Raw genomic sequence first — 26,564 nt, forward strand, 5'->3', positions numbered from 1 at the left:
GCCCTCATCTACCAAATAGCTGGGGGACCATAACCAAGTCAGTTACTTTTTCAAAGCCTCATTTATTTTTTTAAATTGTAATATGATGGTGGATAGAAGTGGGATGGGAGAGAAAGTCTCCTTAACATTCATTTTGGTTCTAAAAAGAGTAAAATCCTATGATTTACAACATTCTTCCTGGATTAAGAGTGTCACTTCTAGATATTCCTGTGTACAATACTAGGGCCACTATACTGAAATGATGAGGCAGGGTATTATTTGTTTGTTTATCTTTTTGTTTTTTCTATGTCCTAGCATTTAAATAGTTTTTGTTTTTTCATTTTTAATATACATTCCAGAAGGCTGTCAAAGATCAGACTTCTCAGAAAATAGAGTCTGGGATGGAGATGTGTGTGCCAAAGTTTATTGGAGAGTATGTTTGAGGACAAGGTCTGTAAGTGGTCAAGGAAGCAGGACTGGGTAGGGAGAGCCTTTGGGTGTGATACAGACACAACAAAGGCCTCAGCCGAGTTCTGGCCCCAGTTCTTCCCAATTGAGGCATGGGGGCCAGTTCTTTGTACCCCCATAACTCTCAGACTTTGGTTCCAGGCTTCCCCCCAGGAAGGGGGCACAAACTTTGGCAAGACCACTCTCTTTAGCCTAGGGCAATTCCTGAAGAAAGAATCTCCAGTGAGCCATTAGCAACCAACACTTTTCACAGCTGGTCCTGAAAGGGTCATCTGGGCAGTGCACCACTGTGACCATTACAAAGACAAATATAGGATCTGTTCTCATCGTTCTTTTGGAAGCTTCTCTCCTACTAGATGTATGACCTTAGACAAGATGGTTAATTTTTGTGCTTCTTAACTCATGCTTTGCTCATTCACAAATCATGGATAATAACAGAACCAGATAAAGTTATAATGAAGACAAAGAGAAATAAAATTTTCAAGCATCTAGCAGAATGCCTGACATGTAATGGGCTCTCTTTCAAAGTGAGTTTCACCTTCCTCTCTTACCAAATAATAATCCTTTTTTCATGTCTAAGGATAGTTTCAAAAAATAAGAGAGATCTAGCAAATAGCAGATCGTCCTTGAGGTTAATCCACAGATGAAAATGTTGTCATGTTGTAAACTGCCTTGTTCCTGGAGGAGTGTTGACATTTTGGAGCAGGGTTGTGCTTTCTGCCCCTGGAGGATGTCACTCTTGTCAGAGGAAAACAATCAAATGACGTAATGCCCTTACCCCACCACCACGTCATCCCATTTCAACACCATCCCTGGTATTAGCATTACTCAGCATTAACTGTTAATACATTAGGGATTGAGATAGGAAGTATCCTTCAGAAAGGCTATTTCTGCCCTACTTATACATTCATTTGAGAAGCTATCACTAAGCATCCTGCCAAATTCCTCTGACATCAGTTTACTAAGCTGCATAGGGTTTGGATAGGATAGAACAGAGGTAGACAGAAGCATCTAATTATTTTGCCAAATCCCCTTTAAAATATGAAACCAAGCCAAGAGCAGATAGCATGCACAGTTCCCAACACTGTTTTCCCATTGGGAAGGTGTTAACACTATTGTTATTGCTTTATCCTTATTGATTGGCAACGACAAGTTCCTTTCTGTAATGAGTATGGAGGAGAAAGCGTTTTTGCCAAAAAGAACTACATTCTAAGAAAGATCAAAGCGTGGGTGTTTCATCTGATACACGTTTCCTCCGTTTGGATACTCAGCCCTGCAGCCTGTTTTGAAATTCCTGTGTGCACGTCAAATAGTCAGGGCTTGTTCCTCTTTCTTGCTCTCTCTCTCCTTCCCTCCTTTGCCCACAGAGGTTTCCTCCTGGCTTTTCCCCGGCTCACCACCAGCCCGTCTGATGAGCTACCCCAGCAGACCGAAGAAGGAGATGCGATGTTGTACAATCAAACCCTGTTGGTAAATATTTTCATTTCAGAAAAGCTAAAAAACAATTGTTATTTCAGAGGTTGAAGGGCCAAGTCCAGGAAGGAAATTCCTGAAAAGGGACCTGGCCCTGGCATTGACAATCACTTTAGCTGGGAGATATTTTTATCTTTGAATATGGAACAGGAAGATCATTTTCTCTAAACGTTAGAATGAAACCGAATCTTGACCAGCCTGCAAGCAATTTATAACAGAAAAGAAGAAAATTACTTGAGTCCTAATCATGGAGAAGTTAAAACCACAACAATAAAACAAACTAAAAAGACGCAAACAAACACAAACCACTTTTCATTCCACTGTGTGAGCTAAACAACCCCATCCCTCAGGGTGTATTGGTTTTTATTTTAGTTTATTTACATTTGGACATCCTTTTTGCTTCTCTTCAAAGGAGGCTGAGGTGTCTTAGGGATGCAGATTAGGTTATCTAGGTTATTTATATTAGCAGTTTTCATTGTGCCATGTTGATGATTATATAAGACGTCAGGTTTTTTTTTTTTCTTCATTTTTAAAGAAAGTTTGGAACAAGTCCCTGAGAAATAGTATTCAATGAAAACTCTATTCATATCAACTCTTCAGTTCTGCTAAAAAGAGATGATCAGGGGCCTCATAATCGATTCATACCTGACACCTTGTCGAATTTTAATGGACAGTGTTTATATAGCACTAACCTCAAAGAAAACCAAGTCTTGTGCTGAATTAGGTAGCCCTGCGGGGTGGGGTGAACAAAAAGTCTCAAACCTACTTGACCAGTTTACCATGGTATGAAAAAGGACAAAATGACCCTGGTGTCTTTTCTTTCAGTGTTATTGTTCTATTTCTGATGACACTTGAAGAAGAAAGTCATTTGCTAATAGAAATAAAGCAGTCATTCAAAGGTGAGACCATTATTGATGAGACAGCAATAAAGAATAAAACAATCATGAGAAAATATAGTAAGGTCAAAACCCAAGGTTTAATAAAAAACAAATATGAAGATTTTCCATGTATAAACAAGAGTCAATGGAAAAGATGGGCAGCTAGAATTTCCTGCACCAGAAGATTATAGGTCAAAGAGTAAGAGAAGGAGAAAGATGAGGCACATGGGCGCAGTTGTGGAGGCCCTCCGGGACAGCACTGTGGAATGCCAGCTGCCAGGTGATAGCTGTTGCCAGCTCTTGGACATTAGGCTGAAATCTAGGACTTCCATTCCCTGCTGTCTGATGAAAAGCTCTCCTGTATCCAGATTCTGCCTGGTCCTGACCTCCTTGCTAAGACACGTGCAGTCACCTGTGTCCTTGAGTCATCCTGGACTCTTCTATTCTCTTTTAGGGCTGAGTGCAACATGGTTTTTTAAAAATCCTCATTTTTTCCCCACTTTTCTGGTTGGAAAAAAATGTGAATAGAAGAGAATTAAGAATGGGTGGAAAATGGGGAAGGGTGTTAGACCTGCTTGTAATCACGGGTGCCTTGTTAGGACTGATTTATGTTTGTCCAACTTAGAAAATGTATTTACCAAAACAATCCAGTCCTAATTCATAGAGCCATGAAGTTTTTCACCCTCAATCTGACTTAAACTACTAACATGATTTAAACTCTGAAATGCACGCATTGCCCAAGACAAGGATTTAAGATGAGAGTCAAGTTTGCAGTCTTTTACAAATTATACTTTCTCACCCCCTGTCACTTCTCTAGTTACCAGATCTTTCCCAACCTGTCTGGACCTTCTGGGGCTTGGGCATAAATCAGGAGAAATGTGGTTGGAAATGGCTTCCTTTTCTTCAAAGCAACAGGTACCCACCTCAATGGTGCATTAGAAATCCATAATAGTGCACGTGGTTTCCGTTATGCCAAGGGAAATCCTGTCTTAACTGCTCTAAACTGTCTCTCCAGTGTATGACATCGCAGCCCAAGTTGATTTAAAAAATTCTGAAGTCTTTGGGTTAAAATCAAGAAGGGATCTTCTAGGCTCTCAGATCTAGTTTATTATTCTGAGAGACACCGAGAGCGTGTGCTTGTGATATATGTATGGTGCCTTGGCATGGTCTCTGAAGAAAAGATCGTGCTATGAGATTTCTGGACTCTAAATACCACTGTCCTTTTGGGACTTTAGAACTCCTCTGAGGCTGTTCCCAGCGTGAGCCAGAATGGTCACGAGAGTCCTGGGAACAAACATAAGACACGCAGCCTTGAGGCAATAGCGATATGTTCACGGCATTTTTTCCTTTCTTTTTTTCCTCTCTTTCTCTATTTTCCTTCCTCTCTCCCTCTCTCCTTCCCTTCCTTCCTTCCTCCTTCAATACCTTTATTATTGATTGTTTAACTTTTATTTTTGAGTTTTATGGTATATTTTTCAGAGGGCTGGACAGGTGGAAAAGGTTAGTAAATGATACATATTTGTCAAACGCCTTCTTATAGCTTTCTTTTTTTTTCCAAGATGGTTATTATTTTTACTGTGTTGCTGCTTCCAGCAGTGGGGAGTAGCATTGAAGTCCATAGACAAATGGGTTACCTGCCACGATGAATAGATCTTTATGTGCCATTGAGAGTCATCTAGTCATCAAACAGGGAGACCAAGGACTCAGAAGAAAACACTCATCAAAGCTCCTTGAAACACTCATCAAAGCGAGTATACCAAGAAATATATGCACAAGCCCTGTCCTCCAAAAATTACAGGCTAGTGGAAAAAGCAAAAACCCGAGAACCAACACTTACTGCACACTGATTATTCATTAATTCATTTAATACACATGAATTGAGAACATGCTCTGTGCTAGGAACTCTTCTAGGTGACAAAGATAAAGCAGGGAACAAAAGAGACAAAGCTCTGACTTACTTTGTAGTGTAAGGGACCAGGTACTCTGTATATATGACTTTATTTGATGTTCCTAAGAACTCTGTAAGCTAGATATTATTATTTCCAGGTTACACATGAGAAAATGAAACTGCAGAGAGGTTAAATTACCAGTTTATTAGGGAAAGGTCCCAGATCTCCAACTAAGTCTATTAGATTCCAAACCCTATACACTTTCTATTATCTCTCATGGCCTTCAGAGGCTAATGAAATCATATGAGATATCACAGGGCAACGCAGACTAGCCTAAGTACCAGAGGAATCCAGATGAGAGAGACCTGGGAAAGCCTGGAGCAGCCCGTGAGAGTTTCACGGAGGCATCTAGTCTGAAGGATAGAAAGACAGAGCTTAGACAAGAGAAAAGAGGGGAAACAGAGCACACTGAAGGTGCAGAGGCACATGTGTGCGTAGCCTGGTTAAGGACAAGTAGAAATGGCCTAAATGAAAAGAAAGATTCTCATAGGAAAAAATTTGGAGACAGAGCTAAAGAGACAGAGCCGCAGTATATGTCCTCCAGCTCTATTATTGCTAAAAGGTTTTTTACCTTTTCAAAGTTATGATTTCCTTGTCAGTGAGATAGAGGATAATCATGGACATGTTTTTAGATGACTTCAACAATGACCAGCTAGTAGGAACATTGGTTAATTGCTGGACAAAGGGTTAGCTCATGATTAGATTTCTACCCTGGATATATTTTTTAATACCCACTCAGATTCTTCTTTGGGCGGGCTTGGTGTTCATATAACTGGATACATGAGTATTTAGCCAATAAAACTGGTTGAAGAATGTGAGAAATTTATCTAGTACATGAAGTCATTGTTTCATATTTGTCTGAAGCTCCCAGCGGACTCTGAACACCAGATTTTCGTTCCCCTCTGCTTTCCACATTGCTCTTTCCCATGAGGAGATTCTTTTGATATCAGCATGGGGTATATGGAATTCTTTGGGGGTGAAAGGTGTTCTTTCTATTATAGTAACTTTTTATTTAACTAGTTCATTTCCATGTAAAAGCTGCTATTGATGCAATAAAATAAGAAGGGGCATATCAGATTTGTTTTTAATTTTCCTCTGGTGGGGCAGAGTTGCTGAGCAAATTTGTTGAGCAGCTGGAATGGCTAAGGTCACACTAACTTTGAAAAAAGAAGGTCCTGACATCAACATAGTCAAAGATCTGAATAATTCTGGGCTGCCTCCAATTCTGAAATCCATTTCTTCAGGCTGTTCATTTCTTCCTTTCTTTCTCCCACATTGGTTTCTGGCTTTTCCCCTTTTTCTAACGAACCCAATACTATGTGGATGTTTTAATTTTGCCTGCTCTAATGCAAACAGTTCCTATGGTATAACCTTTAGGTCAATTTTATCAAGCATTATTTGCTTGGTCGGTTCAGGAAGAAAAAAATCACATTCTTCTGCCCAGATCTCATGTAATTGCATGAATTCTCTGATTTAGTTGGCTCTGCAAATCTATCCCAAGGTGCACTGACTGCAGAAATGGAAGGGAATTCATTATACATTCCCTGTTGAAATAGTGACCTGCAAATAATGATGGGGAAATCAACCTTGATCGCTGTGCTTTCCCTTTAGTCTAATTTCTTCTGAACTTTAGACTGTAACTTGTTTTTTGGCTGGATAGCCCCAGGACATACTGGAGTCTGACCAAGGGGGTGCTGAGACCTGGATTTTCACACCATGAAGCTGGTAACAGTTTTGACTTCAATGCCTAGAAAAGTGGGTGATTTCAATTGCCCTGTTTCCTTTCAGGGGAAAATGCTTTCTTTGCACCTAAACAATCTTCCGGTGCTTTTGACTGACAAGCATATTGTTATGATTATGACTGGACTTCTTGACTCCTGCAGGGATAGCATTTAAAACTGTCTGAGACTGGCACAAATCAAAATATTCATCAACTTAAACTATGTCAGCTAAAATGGAAAAGCCAAAATTGTAGTGTTTTATATCATGTCAGAAGTCCATGAACACGGTGTAAGACTGCTTAACTCTTTCCCTGCCTAAAGAAAATTGTAGCATATAATAGAAGGTATCTGGATACTTTTTCAAAATTATGTCTGTCATTAAATGCCTTATATTTCTCCCCTTATAGTATCCATTGATTTTGGGGGGAGGGCTTATTGGTTCAATTAACTCTTTTTTTTGTTCCCATTCATTGATTTTTTTTTTAAATTTATTTATTTATATTTGGCTGTGTTGGGTCTTCGTTGCTGCGTGTGGGCTTTCTCTAGTTGCAGTGAGCAGGGGCTACTCTTCATTGCTGTAAGTGGGCTTCTCATCACAGTGGCTTCTCTTATTGCGGAGCACGGGCTCCATGTGCGCGGGCTTCAGTAGTTGTGGCGCGCGGGCTTAGCTGCTCCATGGCATGTGGGATCTTCCTGCACCAGAGCTCGAACCCGTGTCCCCTGCACTGGCAGGCAGATTCCTAACCACTGCGCCACCAGGGAAGTCCCCATTGATTCTTCAATGGATGCTTTTGAATCCTGTACTCTGCAGGGCACCTGTGTTTGCCTTTGTGGGGAGGAGAAACAAAGTTCTTGCCCATGGTTGCTTGTCCCATTAGAAGAGAGACATATCCCTAAATAGCTATGAAGTGAGTAGTCTGGTAGGTAGGGAGAGATAAGGTGCCAAGATAGCTTTGGAAAGGCGAAGTCACTTCCACCCAGAGAACAGTAAACTAGACATCTAAAGCACTATCTGTCTAACCTCTTATTTTTCAAGAATTTTCCTTTCTTCTGTGGGGCATGGGCACTTGGCAGTCTTTGTAAAATGGGATTCTGCCCTTCCCTACAAGTGCTCTCTCAGCTATTGTTGCTTGATCATTGACCACACTGATCGATCCGTTCCATTAGAATTCATATATTAGAACAAGGAGATTTCAGTCTCAGCACAGTAGCAGGAGGAGTTCAAATGCAGGCCCTATCTACAGAGGGGCCAGAGAGCGCCATGGCGTACGCAGAGCCAACATGAAAACACAGAAAGCTTGGTTCTGATAGAAATTTACGTCCCTGGTGGCTTCGTGAAGCATGATTACTTTTCTGTCTCAAATCCTTCCCGCTCCTTCTCTCAGCACCTGCATTTCATTCAGGGAGCTGGTGGGCAAAAATGGGTTGACTTCTATTACTTATGTCCCAAAGACCCCTTTCTAATGCAAAAGACTGTAAGAAAGGAGAAAGACGGGTTTGTCATTGAACAAAGAATGAGAAAGAGAATAGGAATCCTAGTGTAGCAGGATAATATTTTTATATATTAACAAATGTGTTTTTCCCCGTGATTTCCTGTTACCCTTGACCCTCCCCCACCGGGCAGCCAGACCATGAGTCATTCCTTGCCTCAAGGGAGGGTTGTCACAGCAGAACCAGAGAACAAAAGAGACAAATTCTTGGCTTTCAGAGTTTAAAAAGCTGAGCTTCAGGCTTCAGACAAAAAAGATTTGGAAGAATATTTGATCAACTTGAGCCAATATTTTCCTGCCCACGTAAAATAAAAATTCCCCTGGCTGGGAGACAAGAGGGCATTCTAAAGCAAAGCAAGAGGGTTAGATACTGGTGACTCGCTGAAAGGGACTCTTGCACTCTATTCTTGCCCCCCTCCACAGGCTGAACCCTAGCTTAAGTGTGGGTTTTTCAGGTTCTGAGAACAAGGAGACCTATGCCTTATTTCCAGGTTGGAAGCCAAAAGATGGCAAACTTCCCAAAGATCCCCTCTACCCAGCATTGTGCCAGAGACACTGCCTGGCACACCTAGAGCAAAAGGGTATGGGTTGCCTCAGAGAATTTTCCATGGTCCTAGAGTGGCAAAGGAGTTGTGAGCCTAAAATTTTCTTTGGTCCTGAGAGGTATAGAAATGGCCAAGAGGAAGCCAGATGTGGAAGAATCCCACAGTCTGGTCCAAGCGATGTTGAAGATGTAATCCACATGAATGGAATACGAGGGACAAGTGGTACCATATACGACTTAAGAGGATGCCAGGCTGGACAGATAACCAAGAACCAGACCCTAAGACAGGCAAGGGCAATTCTGGGAAAGTAGCTCAGCTTCCCTTTGGGTAGTGATCTGAATTTAACCCACAATTCTTTGCTCTCTGCACCGAATACTACCACAAATGAAGGCTCTGATCAGGTCGTTTAGGCATCATTTAGATATGGCACACACCTCCTTAGATGGGACAGAGTTTCTGCTAATCACCTTAAGGGAGGCTGACCTCCCTCATGGCCAACTTGTATTTTGTTGCCTCATATAAAAGCAAGAGCTCCTGATTCAATCTACTGCACCATATCAATTATTTATTGCTGTGTAAAAAACCATCCCTAAAACTTAATCCCTTTAAAACAAAAATCATTTTATTTGCTTCTGATGCTGTGTATAGAACATAAAAACTGCCCCTCTGATCCTAGTCCGAATTGCTGACCCACAGAATGGTGAGAAAATAAAATAGTTGTTTTAAGTCACTATTTTTTTCTCAAAGGCTTATTTGTTGAGTGAGGCATGTGTATATAGAGTGAAATTCACCCCTTTTTTTTTTTTGCGGTACACGGGCCTCTCACGTTGTGGCCTCTCCCGTTGCGGAGCACAGGCTCCGGACGCGCAGGCTCAGCGGCCATGACTCACAGGCCCAGCCGCTCCGCGGCATGTGGGATCTTCCCGGACCGGGGCACGAACCCGTGTCCCCCGCATCGGCAGGCAGACTGTCAAGCACAGCGCCACCAGGGAAGCCCGAAATTCACCCTTTTTAAGTGTATAGTTTTATGTAAGCCATACCTGATTTAGATGATATTTAGATGAGACTGGACGTTAGACTTCAGATGCTGGAATAAGTTAAGGGTTTTGGAGCTGCTGGGATGGAATTTGTTTTAACAGCATCCCAGTTCTTGCTACATATATGTGTATTAGTCAGCTTGGGTTGCCATAACAAAACATGATAGGCTAGATAGCTCAAACATTAGAAATGTATTTCTCATAGTTCTGGAGGCTGCAATACCAAGATCAAGGTTCCAGCTGATTCGATTTCTCGTGAGCATTCTCTTCCTGGCTTGCAGATGGCCATCTACTTGCTGTGTCCTCATATGAGGGAGAGGGAGAGAGAGAGAGAAAGAGAGAAAGAGGCAAAAAGAGAGAGAAAGAGGGAGAGAAAGAGAATATGAGGGCTTTCTGTTGTCTCTTATGAGGACACTAATCCTATCAGATCAGGGGCCCACCCTTACGACCTCATTTAACCTTAGCTACCTCCTTATAAGCCCTATCTCCAAATACAGTTATGCTGGAGGTTAGAGTTTCAACATACATATTTTGGGAGGACATAATTCAATCCACAGTAGAGACATGGGGTCACAGCCCCCTCACATATACAAGAGAATTGAATTGACAAAAGCACTACCAGTTCGAACTAAAAGAGACTAAGACTTTCCAAAATGAAAAGAGACCTCTGGATCCTCAAGTTTCTATGGACAGGAAGCAGGCTGAGAAAGCTACTCATTTGCAAACATGGGTCGTTTCTTCTGGAAAAGGGAAGAGATGTCCGAGTGTGCAGGCTAGCATTGTGAACTAGGGAGCCACTCCCAGAGAGCAGAACTAGGCTCTCATTACATTCCCTGGCCCCAGAAGAGGGAGACCTGACAACATACCTCCGGCTAGATTTCAGAATGCCTTCTGTTTGCCTCATGTTCCTCTTCTTTTTAAAAGGGAATGTCTACTGAAGCTATGCTGTTCTGTCTCACCACTGTATGTTGATATGTGGTCAGGACAGGTAACTTTTCATTTTAGTTCACAGGTCTTTAGATTAAGAGGAGCCACACTGGAGGAGTTACACCTGAGGAGCCTCACTGTGTGGCTGAACCACGTTGACTCCATTCTGTCAGCTCCATCTTAGGCCCGCAGTCCTACCCTCCCCCTTTCTGCATCACTGAGCTTTAGCCTCCTCACAAGCAATGCACCCAAGCCAGATAAGTTCCCTATCAACTTTTACTCTTGCCTTCATTTAATACGAAAACTGGAAGAACGCCTTTTGTTGATGCAGATGATTAGTGATCATGAGACCCCCCAGGGGTGGAGGCAAGGAAAACCTCCTGGTTCCTGTCAACGCAGACATACTTCTCCCTAGTAGTCAGATTCTGTTTTTAGCGTTGACCCCCTTAAATTCCCCTGTGCCCTTTTTGATGGTACAGAGGGAAGCTGTGAATGTCTCTGGATCATCATCAGCTTGATCCTGCCTGTATGGAAGTTACCATAATAAACTCCATAATTGCACTTTATGGAGTCACCTACTTCAGTTCTTGGTCTCAAACTTTCTTAGTTTGCAGGATATTGTTCAATATTTCAGCCTTGCAATACTCATCCATATCTGGACTTGATCAAAGGATGAGATCCTGGACTCCATGCCTGAAACCAGACTAGGAAGGGACTTTTAGGGGAGGCGGTGAGTACATTTTGCATGTGAAATGGCTGTGACTTATAGTAGCGAGGGGGAGGGTGCAGACTGTGGCTAAATTGTTTGCAAAGATGCCTACAACAGTTCCTCCCTTTTCTGTATGATTAACCCTTTTCTGAGTGCCTTTCTGTTCCTCCCTTCAAGATGTAGAGTGCATTTTGCCACCACTCAAATCTGGGCTAATTTAGTGGCTTGCTTTGCAGTGGAATGCAGAAGTAAGGTATGTGACTGCTAAGCCTGGGTCTCAAGAAGCTTTGCAGCTTACACCCTTGCCATCTTAGAACCCCGGGACGTCCATAAATAGAAATTCATGCTACCGTCTTGAGGATAAGAGACTAAATGGAGAAAAAAGCCCAGGTGACAGACATCCCCAATTGCCAGAATGTGAGTGGGGCTTTCTTAGGTCATCTAGCCCTGGGAAGTTACCAAATTACTGCAACCACATGAGTGTTCCCCAGCAATCACAGTGAACTTCTCCGCACAGCCTAGACCAAAGCATTGACCCACAGAATCATAAGCAAATAAAAGTGGTTGCTGTTTTAAGACACTAAGTTTTGGGATGGCTTACTATGCAGCTACAAATAACTGGTATATATGGCCCAAATGGCAGACTTGGTTTCTTTTCGGGTTGGAGTAATTTTCCTCAAATGAGGATTATTCCAGCATGAGCAATAAAGGCTTCAGGGACTCATTTCTCAGCTCATGCAGGAGGGTATGATTTCAGGATTTCCTCAAGTCCTCTCCAGGCAGTAGCACTATTCTCACACCTGCTCTCTGATGCTTGAAATTCCTTTAGCTGGGGGTTAAGATTTCCACTACACAAATTAAAATACATTACTTTAAAATATTCCACTACATTAAAATGCAGACACCCTTGGGAAAAGTAACCTACTGACTTAAAGTTTCCCCAAGATGTAAGTAACCGTTGTCTTGGTCTGTCAGGGCTGCTATAATAGAAACTTGAAGGACATTTGGTCCAGTCCAAAATGTCCATAAGAGACACTTGGTCCATAAGGTATTTGGTCCCATCCAAAACCATTTGGCATGGACCAAATATGCTCATAGAAGTTTTGGACGGGACCAAATGTCTGAAAAATGAACAGAATAGCATAGACTGGGTGACTCATAAACGAGTCACTTGAGATATTTATTTCTCAAGTTCTGGAGGCTGGGAAGTCCAAGATCAAGGTGTTGGCCGATTCTGGGTCTAGTGAGGACCTGCTTCCTGGTTCAGAGATGACTGTCTTCTTGCCGTGCCCACACGTGGTGGAAGGGGTCAGAGAGTTTTCTGGAGTCTCTTATAAGGGCACAAATACCATTCGTGAGGGCTCTGCCCTCATCACCTAATCACTTCCAAAAGGCCTTGCCTCCTGATGCCATCACATTGGGGGTCATGGCTCAACATATGAATTTTGGAGGGACACAAGCATTCAGTCTCTAGCAACTGTATTCAGATCTTTTCTCAAGAACAGATTTTGAGTGAGAACATTGGTTACAAAAGGGCCTAGACTATCTAAGATAAATTGTTTGCATAGCATTTTGTCCAGGGTACAACAGCCTGAGACAAAATTCACTGGTATAAGGAGACATTAAAGTCCACAAAAAATCTTGTCCTCTGACTTTGGTTCAGATTTTTAACTATCTTCCCAAGTGATAAAGAATCATAGAAACATGGAGAGACATCTGGCAGTAAGATACCTACCTCTGTCTGCTGGGCTTTTCAGGGCATCCGTCAGAGTCTGGAAATTGTTTACCCCACTTGACGGCTACTGGGTATCACACTTCTCATCCTAGTGAAAGGCTCACCTCCACCGTACTGTGGGGTTCAGTTAGTCACTAGCTCTAGAGTTGTCCCCATCTTCCACCAGCAGCATGGCAGTAGGGAAAGGAAAGCTGACTAGAAAGCTGGAAACGTTTCTGGACCTATGGGGCACTGGGGCCATGTCTACTGGTAGTTTCTGAGGGAAATGCATATGAGATAAATGAGCCAAGATAACAAAAATAACTCAGTGTGGTTGCTTCAGTTATTTTTCAGTTATAAAAGCCAGGTCTGAGCAACTGTAATTATAGTTCTACCAGACTGTAGTTCCATATATACGGCTATGAACTTTCAAGTCTGTTTGTGTCTTAATTACTTGGTTTTTGCTTGGCTAAGAAAATTTGAAATGGAAGATTCTGGGTTTTAAATTAGGTGAAGGCTCTGGTGTAAATACACAGCTTCAGGATGCGGGGTACAACTAATGGTTACATGTAATGTACATATGGCAGTGTAACCCTACAACTGAAGTAAGAGTTTGTGAAATGACTCTTCTAACTCCCATTATTCATTTGCTTCTTTTCCCTCTAAGAGCGCGATACCATACATTGCAAGGTTATTATTTCACTCCTCATGTGAACCTTTGGCCTAGTGACTTATCCCTTGAGGCATGCTATAATCACTGAGAAATGTGCTCTCTGTCACGTCTTATTGCTTAATTATGGCTCTATTTTAGATGCCTAGAGTCATTTGGCTTGAAAAGACCTCTCTTATGTGTGTGATCTTTGAACATGCATCCACACTGTCATCCTTGAGTTCACACCAGTCTGTTCCATTTCCATCTTGTTCTGGCTTGGGCAATAATTATTGCCCCTTGGTTCAGCAACACCTTGAATTACTGTAATGAGATATTATATTTATGCTCTTCTCCACATAAGATACCATCAACCCTTTGTCAGAAAGGTATGTGCTTAAAGTTCATTTTACCAAGCTTGATTTTTGTTTTTAACTGATAAATCCCAGCGGGCCCCCTGTTTTACATCATGTCATGCAAAAACTTCCTTTCACTCTTGTTCTGGTGACTACAATTTTTTAGCTTAAAATCTGGACATGTTGTCTAGCAGTTTTTTTGTTGTTGTTTTTTTAGTTGTGTATGTGTTGCTCCTCAGTGCTAAAGGCAAACCGAGATATGGCAGGTCCTAAATACATTCAGAGATCGCAGAACAAGTGTACAGACCCTCTAAAATTAGAACTGTTCTAAAAATTTGGGACTTCTGGAGAATGCATCACTGGTCACTTATTTTGCTTCCCATTAACAATACATTACGTTCTTTTATCAGCATTTGTTTTATGCATGTAAATCTTAGTCCTTCAAGCAGACTACAAGCTTCTTAAGGACAAAAGGCAGACTGTATACCTCTTATATAGCTCTGCATGTATGTAGTTACACACAGCTGTTTTTTTGATCAACTGCATGAAGAGATGATGTTGTATTTTCAAGACAACTGTTTGGGATTAGGAGCTTGCCAAAGTAGCCTGACATTAAGGTAAAGGCAGACTGGAGAATCACGTCCTGCTTCATCCCTCCAGAGAGCAGTTCAAGTCTGGCCTGGGATAGATCTATGTTGAGAAGGGGTATAATTACCCTGGTACAGAGTGGCCCCAGGTCTTGTCTGGCAGACTGAGTTATATCTATCAAGGACTTTTAAAATGCTGACTTAGCTCTTAGAAATACAAAACCCAAAACATCATTTATAAAGGTCACTGGGAATGGCCTGGGTCAGAATAACTTGAGTTCATTTTGTGCCAATGCCTCAGAAGAGGAAGCTGCTGAATACTTAAAGCTCCTTGAGAATACTACGTTGCCAAATCCAAACAAAGAATGAGAGAGGTTTATAGCTGACTTTTTACTCTATAATTCAAATGCCAATCTAGCAATGAAATATGTTCTAGGAATTCCAATCAGAGATTTGTATCAGCTGACTTGGAAACCAGCTGTGCTCTCAGTGAGTACAAAGATTTACCACCTGCAATTGCTATAATTCTGCAGAATTATGCAGAGGTGAAAAACTTGAGAAAAACTTTTTATTTTAAATGTATTGAGAACCATGCTTTAGGAAATTTTGCTTCTCTGAAACCTATAAAAATGGCTCTAATTTAAAGAAAGTAGTAGAGTCTCAAGTTATAACTCTTAAATTCTGGAATTCATGTTTACCCTTCAAAGTATGCCTTTTTAAGATAATGAGTGAAAATTACTACAATTTGGTAAACCCTATCTTTTAAATAGAACAAGTGAGATAACAAAGCAGTTAACTCCTAAATTACATATCACATCATTAAGAGCCTTGATAACATTAAGCTCTAACTATCTGAGAAGAGGGAGGAAGAGAAGAGGAGTTAAACACCAGAGAGGAACAGTTCTATGAAGCATCCCAGTAAACTCATGGCAGTAATTTTGAACCAGTAATTTTGTTCATAACATTTCATAAATTGTTCATAAAATAATTATTGGGGCTTCCCTGGTGGTTAAGAATCCGCCTGCCAATGCAGGGAACACGGGTTGGAGCTCTGGTCTGGGAAGATCCCACATGCCGCGGAGCAACTAAGCCCGTGCGCCACAACTACTGAGCCTGCACTCTAGAGCCTGCGAGCCACAACTACTGAGCCTGCGCTCTAGAGCCTGCATGCTGCACCTACTGAAGCCCGCGCACCTAGAACCCATGCTCTGCAACAAGAGAAGCCACCGCAATGAGAAGCATGCCCACCACAATGAAGAGCAGCCCCTGCTCACCGCAACTAGAAGAAAGCCTGTGTGCAGCAACGAAGACCCAAAGCAGCCAAAAAGAAATAAATAAAATAAAATATTAAAAAAAGAAAATAATTATTGTGGATTTCTGAATCCATATATCAAAAGTCTTTCAAGTGTATTTTATGATTTTAAAAGACATCAGAGCTATCCTGGAAAAACCAGTGCATATGGTCCTCATACCAATGAGCCTCCATTCTCACTCATTTGCTCTGTTCCTCTCACACATGGGAGACAGCTGCCTTGTACCAAACGGATGCAATATAACTTTGTCACTTATATCATCACCTGAGCACTTGGATACCACCCTGGGAAAGCCAAGTAAGGTAAGTTTTTCAAAATAATGGTTTCAGTGGACCTTAGACATTTGAAATCATTTCACATGTACAAACCCTGAATGAGTTATAAAGCAAAATTTTCAAGTGGAAAAACGCAGTGAACTTCATGGCCTAATATATGTATGAGATATATTGAGTTTAGAACTGCAACTTTACTAGCACTTTAACATGAGCCAGTCGGCCAACCTGCCATAAGTGAAATCTCTGGCTCTCAAATTCCTCAACTGTAAAATAAGATGATTAAATCGAATCATCTCTGAGTTCCCATCCAATTCATTTATTTCATGGTTCTCAATTCTCCTTGTACCTTATAAGTACTTAAAGTATAGACTGAGAATTAGATTGTACCTACCTGCATTTAGCCAATATTATAGAAGCTGAATTGATGGATTTTCCCTAAAAGAGGCTTATAAAAAGGAGGTAAGTGTATCTACCACACGGAGATACAGGATACATTATTGCCACATAGTGCTTAAGAATACACACTAAACTGCTTAAAACTTTGAAAGGCGACATTATAAATGCATTAGAATCATTTATTCCTTAGAAAAACAAGTGTATTAGACAACGAAGCTTTCCGTTTTTAATGTATGTAATTCATGAATAAAAAAACAACTATCTGTATAAAAGCCTCTGTTTAGAGAAGGCAGTAATGGAAAGCTATAAATTCAACTCAAATTACATAATATAAAAATACAAAGTTCATCTGCATTACTAGAAGGTAATACCCTCAAAGAAACTCATTTAAAAATAGTATGTCCCCAACTTTTCAGAAGTTATTATGGATACAATGTTACATTTGTCCTTATCTTCTTTTATAATAGTTCTTTAAGACTTAAAATGTAGTATTTGTACTTTTGGAATTTCTGATAAATAGATCATAATTTAATGTGATATTCATAGATTTTTGTGACGAAACTACAATATTTATTTACACATTCACATATAGCACAATGTAGGGGTCAAGTATTAGTGACAGTAACAAACTATTGAAGTAATAAGAAAACCATCATTTTAACAATTTAAATGTTTTATGACAGGATAATTTATATCCAACATATAAAACACATAGCTTAGAGGTAACTTTAAGAAAATGTATCAACTTTTTTAGATAATCCAAAGTAGCAATAAGATTTTTTATATTATTTTCAGCCTGCAGAAGGGTAAATTTAATCAATGTGCCGATTAAAGAGACAATATATTAACAGTGAAATTATTTATATACCATGGTATGTGTATATCTATCTGTGTGTGTGTGTGTGTGTGTGTGCACGTGCGCTCATGTGTATCAAATAACCAAAACTCAGGTTGTAAACTAAAGCCGTTTAAAAGGCAAATTGAAAACAAAAGTGATGCTGGTTTAAGTTTTCTGGTTCTTTTCATAAACTACAACTTCCAAGTTGTGTTTTACAACTCTAGTGAGATCCAAATAGATAATTCAACCTACTACTTTTGTTGGTTGTTCCTCATTCTTTTTCACATGTTAGCTTTTATGTCTCTTTACTGATTACATAAAATAGTACTCTCATTCTCAACATTTCTCCCAGGAGAAGTTAAATGAGTTCAATTAGGTACTGAGTTCATTTTTCACTTTACTTTTCAGTATTCACCTGGTCTAAAAACACTATTAACCGTGTAGTTTTTCTTCCATCCTTTTAAACCACTTGTTTGTAAGCGTACAATGAAGGAACTGGATCAAAATCAAGGTGAACTATGCCTCCATATAAAAAATTATCATAATCTCAGATTTTCTAGAATGTTCAAACGTTATACTAAAACTAATGGATTTAAAAATTAATACTGCTTTGAAGAGGCATTTATCAGAGGTCATGGCATGATCTACAACAGAAAGTTTAGTTTACTGAATGTTAGTTGTAAAGAACAAACACTGGCACCTCATGTGGTCAGAGCAGCTGAAATGTCTTTTACAGTAGTTTCAACTTCTTGATTTGGCTGGTCTGGATCAAGAAGGGCAATGCTACTGGAGCTTTCACACTGTTCATCTACCTTTGGGGAAGCAGCCTGGTCTTGATGCTTTCTGTTCTCTTTAGCAAACCCTACGGTCATATTCTCCCCAGAAGGCTGAAATGGCCTCTCTGAATGAACCACTTGTTTCCCTACTTCTGCTTCTTGTTCACACAGCAGTCTCTCCACCTCCACCTCGAGCTCCAAAGTCTCCTCATCAGCGTGCACATCTAGTTGTTGCATCAACTCCTCCAACTTCTTGGCCTTGCGGAGCTCGTTTTGCTGTATGATCGTACAAAGGTGTTCAGTGAGTTGCTCTTTAAGCTCAGTCTTGCGCTGTAGATCTAGCTTTGCTGTAACATACTCTGCTTCAGCCCTGTCAAACCGCTTCCTGCAGGGACAGGTACAAAGACTGGTCCATTAGTTTTCCATTGAAGAAGACAGTCAAAGGAGGGCCTAGAAATAATAATTAAATTCCAAAATCGGGAAATATATATATATATGATGAAAATATGGCTATTAATACTTTACGAACACTTATCTACACGTTAGACAAAGTAGGCTATTGCTGCTGAAACTTCCACAACATGCACATTTGGACTCTCCTAACCTAACAACATTCTTCGACACCCATTTCTTCTTTCCAAGGCTGTGCTTGAATGAAAGCAGGCTGAGGGGTTAATTCAGTGGTGTGCTAGCTCCAGTGGGGGAGAGCCCTAATTTGTAGTGTTTATCAATTTCTGTAGTAAAAATACTATTACTATGTCCAATTTCAAGCTATCAGTGAGACATCACTGAATACAGAATTGGGAAGAGATACACAAAATCTCTCTCATGAACCAGGGCGAGCCAGCTCCAGCACTCAACTGGTTAGATTTATGAGACAAAATAATAAGAGATGGAGAAAGTAGAAAATCCATATCTTTTGATTAATGGAGTAGAAAAGGAAGAAAAATTTTGGTGGAGAAGGACATGGACAGTGGTTCAGAAATGACAGAGCGCAGCCAGCCCAATGATACTAGGTGAGAGTAAGAAGTAAACACCAAGTAGAAGAGAAAACTTCAGGATACGTTTAAGCAGGGTTTCTCAACCTCAGCATTACTGACAACTTGGGCCATGTAATTCTTTGTTGTGGGGAGCTGTCCCGTACATTGCAGGATGTGCAGAACATCACTGGCTTTCTCTCCTTGGTTGTCAGTAGCACCCACTGGTTGTGAGAACCAAAAATGTCTCCAGACATTACCAAATGTCTCCTAAGGGGCAAAACTGCCCCCAGTTGAGAATCCCCAGGTTAAGTTGTTTTCACCCTCTCCACTCTGTAACAGACTACTGTTAGACTTCTATTAAGAAAAGTTTATTACTTTTATATATATAGAAACTCCATAGGTAGGTAATGCCAGATTTATTTGAAGTAGGGTAATTCTACTTGGGGAAGTCACTTTGCAATCTTCCTTTTTCTTTTTTTCTTCTTTTTTGCCTTTTCCATATAATGCGTTGCTTTTCTTTTTGCCCAGAAAAGAGGACGACCCCTACCTACCAACTAATTATTCTATTTAGTTACCACTAACAGTTGTGAAGGCCATGATGCCTTACCTGTTATGACTGCCTTACCTTACTCAACATAATAAATAATTTCTAATACTAGAGTTATAGCAAAAAAGAAACAGGTATATCTCCTTATGCAAGATTCTCTGTCTTGGAGGGAAATATAGTGAAAAAACAAAAGGCCTTGCTTTTAGAGAACCCAGGGTTCAAAACCTGCCTTTGCCATTTACTATGTGTGTACCTCCTTTGTTGAAGGCTTTTTCTGGATGTAACGAGCAGATATTCAGTCATACTCACTCAGGTAAAAAATGGGTTTTATTGTAGGATACAAGAGGCAATCTCACAGGCATGTCATTGGAATCAAAGGCTATTGCTCATGCTAATGCTGAGAAACCACAGTTTCTCTCATTTAGGCTTTCCTATCATATTCACAGCCCAATATGGCCACCAGCTGTGCCTTGACATCAAATTCACTCCACTCAATCCCTCAGTGTTCCAATCCCAAAATTCCAGAGGGAGGACCTGGGTTGGCTTGGCTTGACTCGTATCAGTTTAAACAGAACTCTTAGTGCCAGGCCATGCCATGCACCCCAGTTTAGTCTATGGATTAAATGTTCTGGAGTTCCCATCTTTGTTCGTATCAGGTGTGTCCCAGGCTCAATATCATGAATACAAAACACAGCCAGGTTCCTGTGGAAGAAGCTGGAGAAAAGGCATGCAGTGACTGAAAATTCCAGTATGGTGACCAGGGGTGGTTTCTTGAACTAAGTCTTGGTTTATCTGTAGAATGGTGATGATAATAACATCTCATAGGAGTGTTAATTAAGCATTAAACACAATAAACAGGGCAAGTGTCTAGCCCAGTGCCTGGTAGGCATTCAAGAACAGAACTACTTCTTCAGAGCACCAGAATAAAAAAGCGCACTGTTAGTATACCACTAAACATGTATCTAAAATTAAAATTATGTACAATTTAAGGACTTGGTGTTTATATTTGAAAACTTATTTATATTATGTTCATTTCTCATATTTCATTTTTTTACTGTCATCTAGTAAATATAAGAATGAGAACTAGATGTTTTTCAATCACCCCTATGTTAAAAGAATTGTTGTAAAGGAGCTGTGTTGGGTATCTGGATCCCTTATTTCCATACTTTATAACATATCCTGTTTATGAATGTTCTTTCATCCAGCTTAAGAGCTCTGACAACATTCTCTACAGGTATACATATCTTGTCTCTCCCCCCAGTTCAAACCTCCCTTCTCTGCAAGTCTGTGGTCTCCCTCAGCCAAAGTCAGTTAGTAAAGATTTACTGACTGGGCTCATGAATGCTGAATTGAAATTAAAATTTGCAAATAGGTCCCTAGGTTTCCAATGATCTTTCACCCTGGATAAATCACTGAAGATTCTGCATTTTGTTTATTTATTTAAAGTCCTTCTGGCCAGAAACACGCATATATATATATTTTTTACAGAGTGATTTATGTGCAAAATATTGATTAGTTTCACAAACTGCACTATGAGTCTGGGGGTCAGGGGGATAATACCAAATCAGAGTATGAAGACATACTTTGGAACAGAATAATAAGAGCATTATACATAACACAGTAAGACAAATTGAACTGGAAATGTAATTATAGAATTGTTTTATTATTTTAAAGGAATGTTGAATGATTTAATGAATCTTATTTAAAGGATTCTAGAAACTGTCTCTTGGTTTTGGTTCCCTGAAATTTTTTTAAAACACCATTAACCCTTGGCATGTCATTAGGTTCCAATGAAATACTTAGTTCTTCAGTTTCTTTCCTGAGCAGTTCTATTTGTAAGGATCAACATATCATTATTTTTATCCTTTCTTAGAAGTGTTCCAGAGAACAAAGAGAAAATTTACTTATATTTTGAAAAATAGACTTTAATTATAGTTTGCAATTACTATATGGGTCCACTTTTATAAACCTAAGATATATTATGGGATTGTTGAAATATATTTTTTCCTATATCTTGAAACATTTTGCCATTTCATCACCCTAGGAATTATTTACTCATTACTCATGAATTATTCACATTTATGCTAAAAAAATTAAAATAGTAAGAAAACAGAGAATGATGGAATGACCTAAAAGGATGATACTATAATGAAATAAATCATCATCGCTTAGTTTCCTTACTGTTTTGCAGAAGTATTACATCACCTTTAAATAAGGTATAAAAGAAGACTGGAAATAGCACACTTGTAATCTGCTCTTAGCTTTCACTGTTCAGATGAGAATTATTACTTTTCGTTTTCCACCCAGAATGACAAAGAAAATTGACAGATGAAGACATTTTGCAGTTATTAGACAAATCAAAAGATGCATGTTGTGGAGGCTAAAAAATGACCACCCCACCCCGGCCCTGAAAGATAGTCATTTCTTAATCCCAAGAACCTGTGAACATTTCCTTAAATGGCAAAAGATGTAACTAAGTTAAAGATTTTGAGAGGAGTCTATTCTGGACTATCCAGCTGGGCCCTAAATACAATCACATGTATCCTTTTAAGAAAAAGGCAGAGAAACTTTTGAGAGAAAACAGGAGGAATCAATGAGACTATGGAGACCCAGAACTGAGTAGTGTGGCCACAAGCCAAGGAATGTCTCCAGCCACCAGAAGAAGCTGGAATAGGCAAGGAATGTATTCTTCCCTAGAGTCTCTGAAGGAATAACAACCCCACTGACACCTTGATTTCAGACTTCTGGTTTCCAAAAGCATAAGAGAATAAATTTTTGTTGTTTTGAGCTACCCAGTTTTTGGTAATTTGTTATGGTAGCCCTAGCAAATCAATATAAATGCAGAGACAGGCTAGATTCTAGATGGTGAAACTGACCATGTAAGTGAAATCTCAGAGTATGAGTCTTCAGAAAAACACATCTTAGATGAATTTTCTCAAACTCAAGAATCAATGAGCGAAAAATATATTTCTGAGGATGAAAAGGAAATACGTTATTCTCCGAGAGTTAATAATTTCAAGAGGAAGAATTTTATCATACAATATTTTACAGGTACCTGGACCATCCTGTGTGGCTGAAAGGATATAACGATATTCTTTTAGCTTTTTATAATGTTTGCAGTCAAACATTACTTGATACAAAATTTTTTAACAAAGGTGTTTTCCACAATCCTTTATTCTTACTTCTTTAAATTATTCATAAAATGACTTAAAATATTTATGTATATATGTTTACACGTGTATGTGTGCATGTGCGTATGGGAGCGTCTATTAAACATTGATGGCAAATGGTGATCATTGTTTTTCCTGGTATACTGAGGGTTAAAGAAATGGTCTACAGGCAGGCACTCTAGTTTTACAAGCTGCCTGCGCAGCACATGGCAGCACTGTAATCACAGCTGTGAACAGCAGCAGCAGTGACAACTCTCTCCGCTGGGACACTCCACGTACCATCTCCTCAGAGGTGGATACCCTGACACTGCTCTACAGAAACCAATTTTAGGATGAATTCTGGCCTATTCGTATACAAGAACATTTTGTGGACACAGCACCATGCCAGCCACTACAGAACTACAATGTTTTTATTAAAAAAAAAAAAAAAATCAAGGAACTCTCCCACAGAACCACAGAAACTGCCCTGCGGATTACCTTCTAGTAGAAATCTAGACCATAACACTATATCACCAATCTATACTTTCTTAATAACCACAGATGTAAATTTAGAAAATACTGTCTTAATCTTATGCATGAACAAGATACAACCCTGGTTCTAGTCTAAATTGTCAGTGGCTTCTCTTTGACTTAACTCAAGAGCTTATGTTTTTAAAAATAACCTCACACATATGATAAGGATACTCACATACATCTATGTCAATACTAGTATCATGATAAACTGCCATCTTTAGCTTAAGAGATGTAAAAATTTACCATATAAAATCTTTTTACTATATAAAAGTGTACTAAAATGTCATTAAAAATATTCATATACTATGAGATGTCTTCTCTTTTAACCAGAATCCCACCTTCTTTGTGGTTCTCAGAAGGCTAAAACTATGACATTTCTTATATAATTTTCAATGTACAAAGGCATCCTCTTCAGCCTCCCCTAGGACTGAATTAAAACACGATCAAATGATTTTTCTGTGGAGATATCCAGAATAATCAGAATTATTCATTTAAGGAGCTACAAAGGCATAAAAATGTTCCTCTGGCAAACTGAGTTACAGAGAATAAAACGTGCTAAAAATCTACGCTTAGTTTAATCTTAATAAGATCTTGGTTACCTCCTTAATGACCTTATTAATAGAAATGGAACCACCAGTTATCAGCTACTGATGGCATTAATTTACACAGTTAATTAATAAAAGCAACCCATTAGGTCTAAGAGCATATGGTCAAACAACAATTACAAAAATCACAAGGACACCACAAACCTCTTTCTTAAACAATAAACAGTGAATTAAAAACCACAATCAAGCATTTCCGCTTTATTAAATTGTTACATAAACATTCTGATGCTGTGGTTTACCCTGGACTAATGCGGCACTCTGATTGATTTCTAGTGTTACAGAGAAAGATGCAAAACCGAGTCATTAACACAGCATTCCCTTGTGAAAAAAGACAATCCAGGATGATTAAAGCAATGTTGAAAGGACTGATAACCCTGAAATTGGGCTTAATTTTTTGCTTTTATCTGTTTGCAAAGCTCATGTAATTCTTTACATGTGTTAGTTTGTTTTGAGAATATGCAATGATGATTTTTTCTCTTTAAAAAAATGCCAATCATTAAAACCAAGGAAACACATGATAGCAAGCCATTTTATATACAGTATAATTGCAAAAAAAAAAGAAAAAACTTCAAGCTTTCAAGACAGAGTGGTATTTTCTTTCAAATACTCAAAGGTTTTAAAAAATAAACTAGATCTCCTTTCTTTGATGAAAACTGAAATGAGAAATAGGCTAGTCCCTATACCATCTCACATAATCAAAATTTCTAAAAGAAAGAGCACAGACTTGGTGTTAGAATAATATATAGAGTTCTGGGGCAAGTGATTTAGACATTTAAAGAGTCTCAAATATTAAGCAGCTGATGGTTTAGCAGGAAAGACTAAAATGTAAATAAATAATGCAAGAAACGCTCTAACAGGGATATAAACAAGGTTAATGGGTAGGGCAGAGTTAAGGAAGACTTCAAAAAGGAGATACTTGATTTAGTATAAGACTGGAATAAATACAGCACCTAATAGGGTCATTATGAGGCTTAATGATGACATATATAAATGCCCTGGCCTAGCCAGCAATAAACGTTAACTAAATTAAACTCCTTGTTCAGAGTTCCATTTCCCCAACTTACCAAGCATATGAATAGTCAAGGCTGGCCTGATCAATCCGGTTCCTGAGGATTCCAATGTCAGCTGACACCATGTCATCTAGAGCCTGTAACTCCTTCTGGATCCTCTTTAGTTTCATGGTTTCTGCCTGAGTTCTTTTAGATCTATAAAATGAGGAATATGAGTGGAAAAATAAAAACATTTTAAAATCATGTATCCATACACAATATAAGTGAAAAAAGCAAGCTACTGTATATACAATATGATTATAATGTGTAAGTTTTAAGAATTAAAAAAAAAGCTAGAAAAACTGAGATAAAACAAATGCTGGTAACATTTTGGTATATCTCTAAAACTGCATTTGCACTTTTCCTCCTTATTAGGCCAAATTATATATTAGTACATACTTTTTTATACACAAGGAAAAAAAGTAATTAAAAAAAATACCAATAGAGAGTTCACTCATAGGCCTATATTCATTCCATAAGGACGAGAATAAGCACTAAAAGGATGTATCTGTATAGAGAACTGGATATGCTGGAATACTGAACACAGCTTTCCAAATTCCAGCCTTAAACTCTTCTTGCTAAGCCTACTTTCCTTTGTCTGATACTTAGTGGACGCCAAGAACAGCTGCCTACATTAAACACCATTCCTTTATAAGTCTGAGAACATCTATTTGGTTTTATTATTTTTTAAAATAATTTTTATTGGGGTATAGTTGACTTACAATGTTGTGTTACTTTCAGATATACAGCAAAGTGAATCAGTTATACATATACGTATATTCACTCTTTTTTAGATTCTTTTCCCATATAGGCCATTACAGAGTATTGAGTAGAGTTCCCTGTGCCATACCGTAGGTTCTTATTAGTTATCTATTTTATATATAGTAGCATGTATATGTCAATCGGTTTTAATTTTCTTAAGATTCATTTCCCCAAACTTCTTTGATTCCTCTTCCTTAGGAAAACTACAGGTCCTCAAAATTCTTCTTTCTGGGGCTCAAAACCAAACACTCTTTTTGTTCCTTTGTTTAGAAGCAACCTCAGCCTTCTCTCCAACCCCAAGTACATCATCTACTTAAGAAACAGAATAAACAAATACAAAAGCCAACCTTTAATCACAATTCCACTCATTTTGAAATTTCATACACATTCTCACAGGAGAATAAAACTCCCAATAAAACCACTATACTGCAACTGACATTCTCCTGTTCTACTCCATTATGCATTTACCCTTATTTTCTGCCTACAAAAGTTAACCACGTGATCTTTTTACTTCAAGTGATTCACTATCCATTTAGTAATAATCTAATCAGGTTATATTTCCTCACACTTCTGTCTACAGTAATACTTTCTGTCTTAAATCAAAAGCACGTAGAGAAGAGTAAGTGCTGAGCCTGTAAATCTTTTTGTAAAATCCCGAGTAAACAGCCTCCCCAACCTCTTCCAAACTGAAGACTACTAAAATGCTTTTCAATAATCATGTTTCAATAATCACATTGTTTTTCTTCTTGAAACATAAGTTCAGCAAGTTGAGTATTTCCTATGCTTCATGAAAGATCAAGGTGTACCAGTAAGAAAAAAAAATCATTATTTTCAAATACATACATCCCTTTGGCAGAT

General features: G+C 39.1%; 1 protein-coding gene across 6 annotated transcripts in view; it reads right to left on the bottom strand.

Annotated features, from left to right (window-relative positions):
- The window catches only part of GORAB (golgin, RAB6 interacting), a 92,641-nt gene that overhangs the window by 52,680 nt on the left and 13,397 nt on the right, over positions 1 to 26,564 (bottom strand). For 2 of the 6 annotated variants that reach the window (XM_004317872.4, XM_033855237.2), the window contains 2 exons: positions 24,960 to 25,100; positions 16,621 to 18,465 (listed from right to left, as the gene is read on the bottom strand). In XM_004317872.4, coding sequence (XP_004317920.3) covers positions 18,006 to 18,465; positions 24,960 to 25,100 — 601 coding nt within the window. In that variant the 3' untranslated portion in view covers positions 16,621 to 18,005. Of the gene's footprint in view, positions 1 to 16,620; positions 18,531 to 19,916; positions 20,322 to 24,959; positions 25,101 to 26,564 lie in introns of those variants that run through there. The other 4 variants (XR_004526244.2, XM_073804543.1, XM_033855231.2 and 1 more) reach the window with 3 other exon arrangements.

The sequence above is a fragment of the Tursiops truncatus genome, chromosome 1 (genome assembly GCF_011762595.2).
Source record: "Tursiops truncatus isolate mTurTru1 chromosome 1, mTurTru1.mat.Y, whole genome shotgun sequence".
Taxonomy (NCBI): domain Eukaryota; kingdom Metazoa; phylum Chordata; class Mammalia; order Artiodactyla; family Delphinidae; genus Tursiops; species Tursiops truncatus.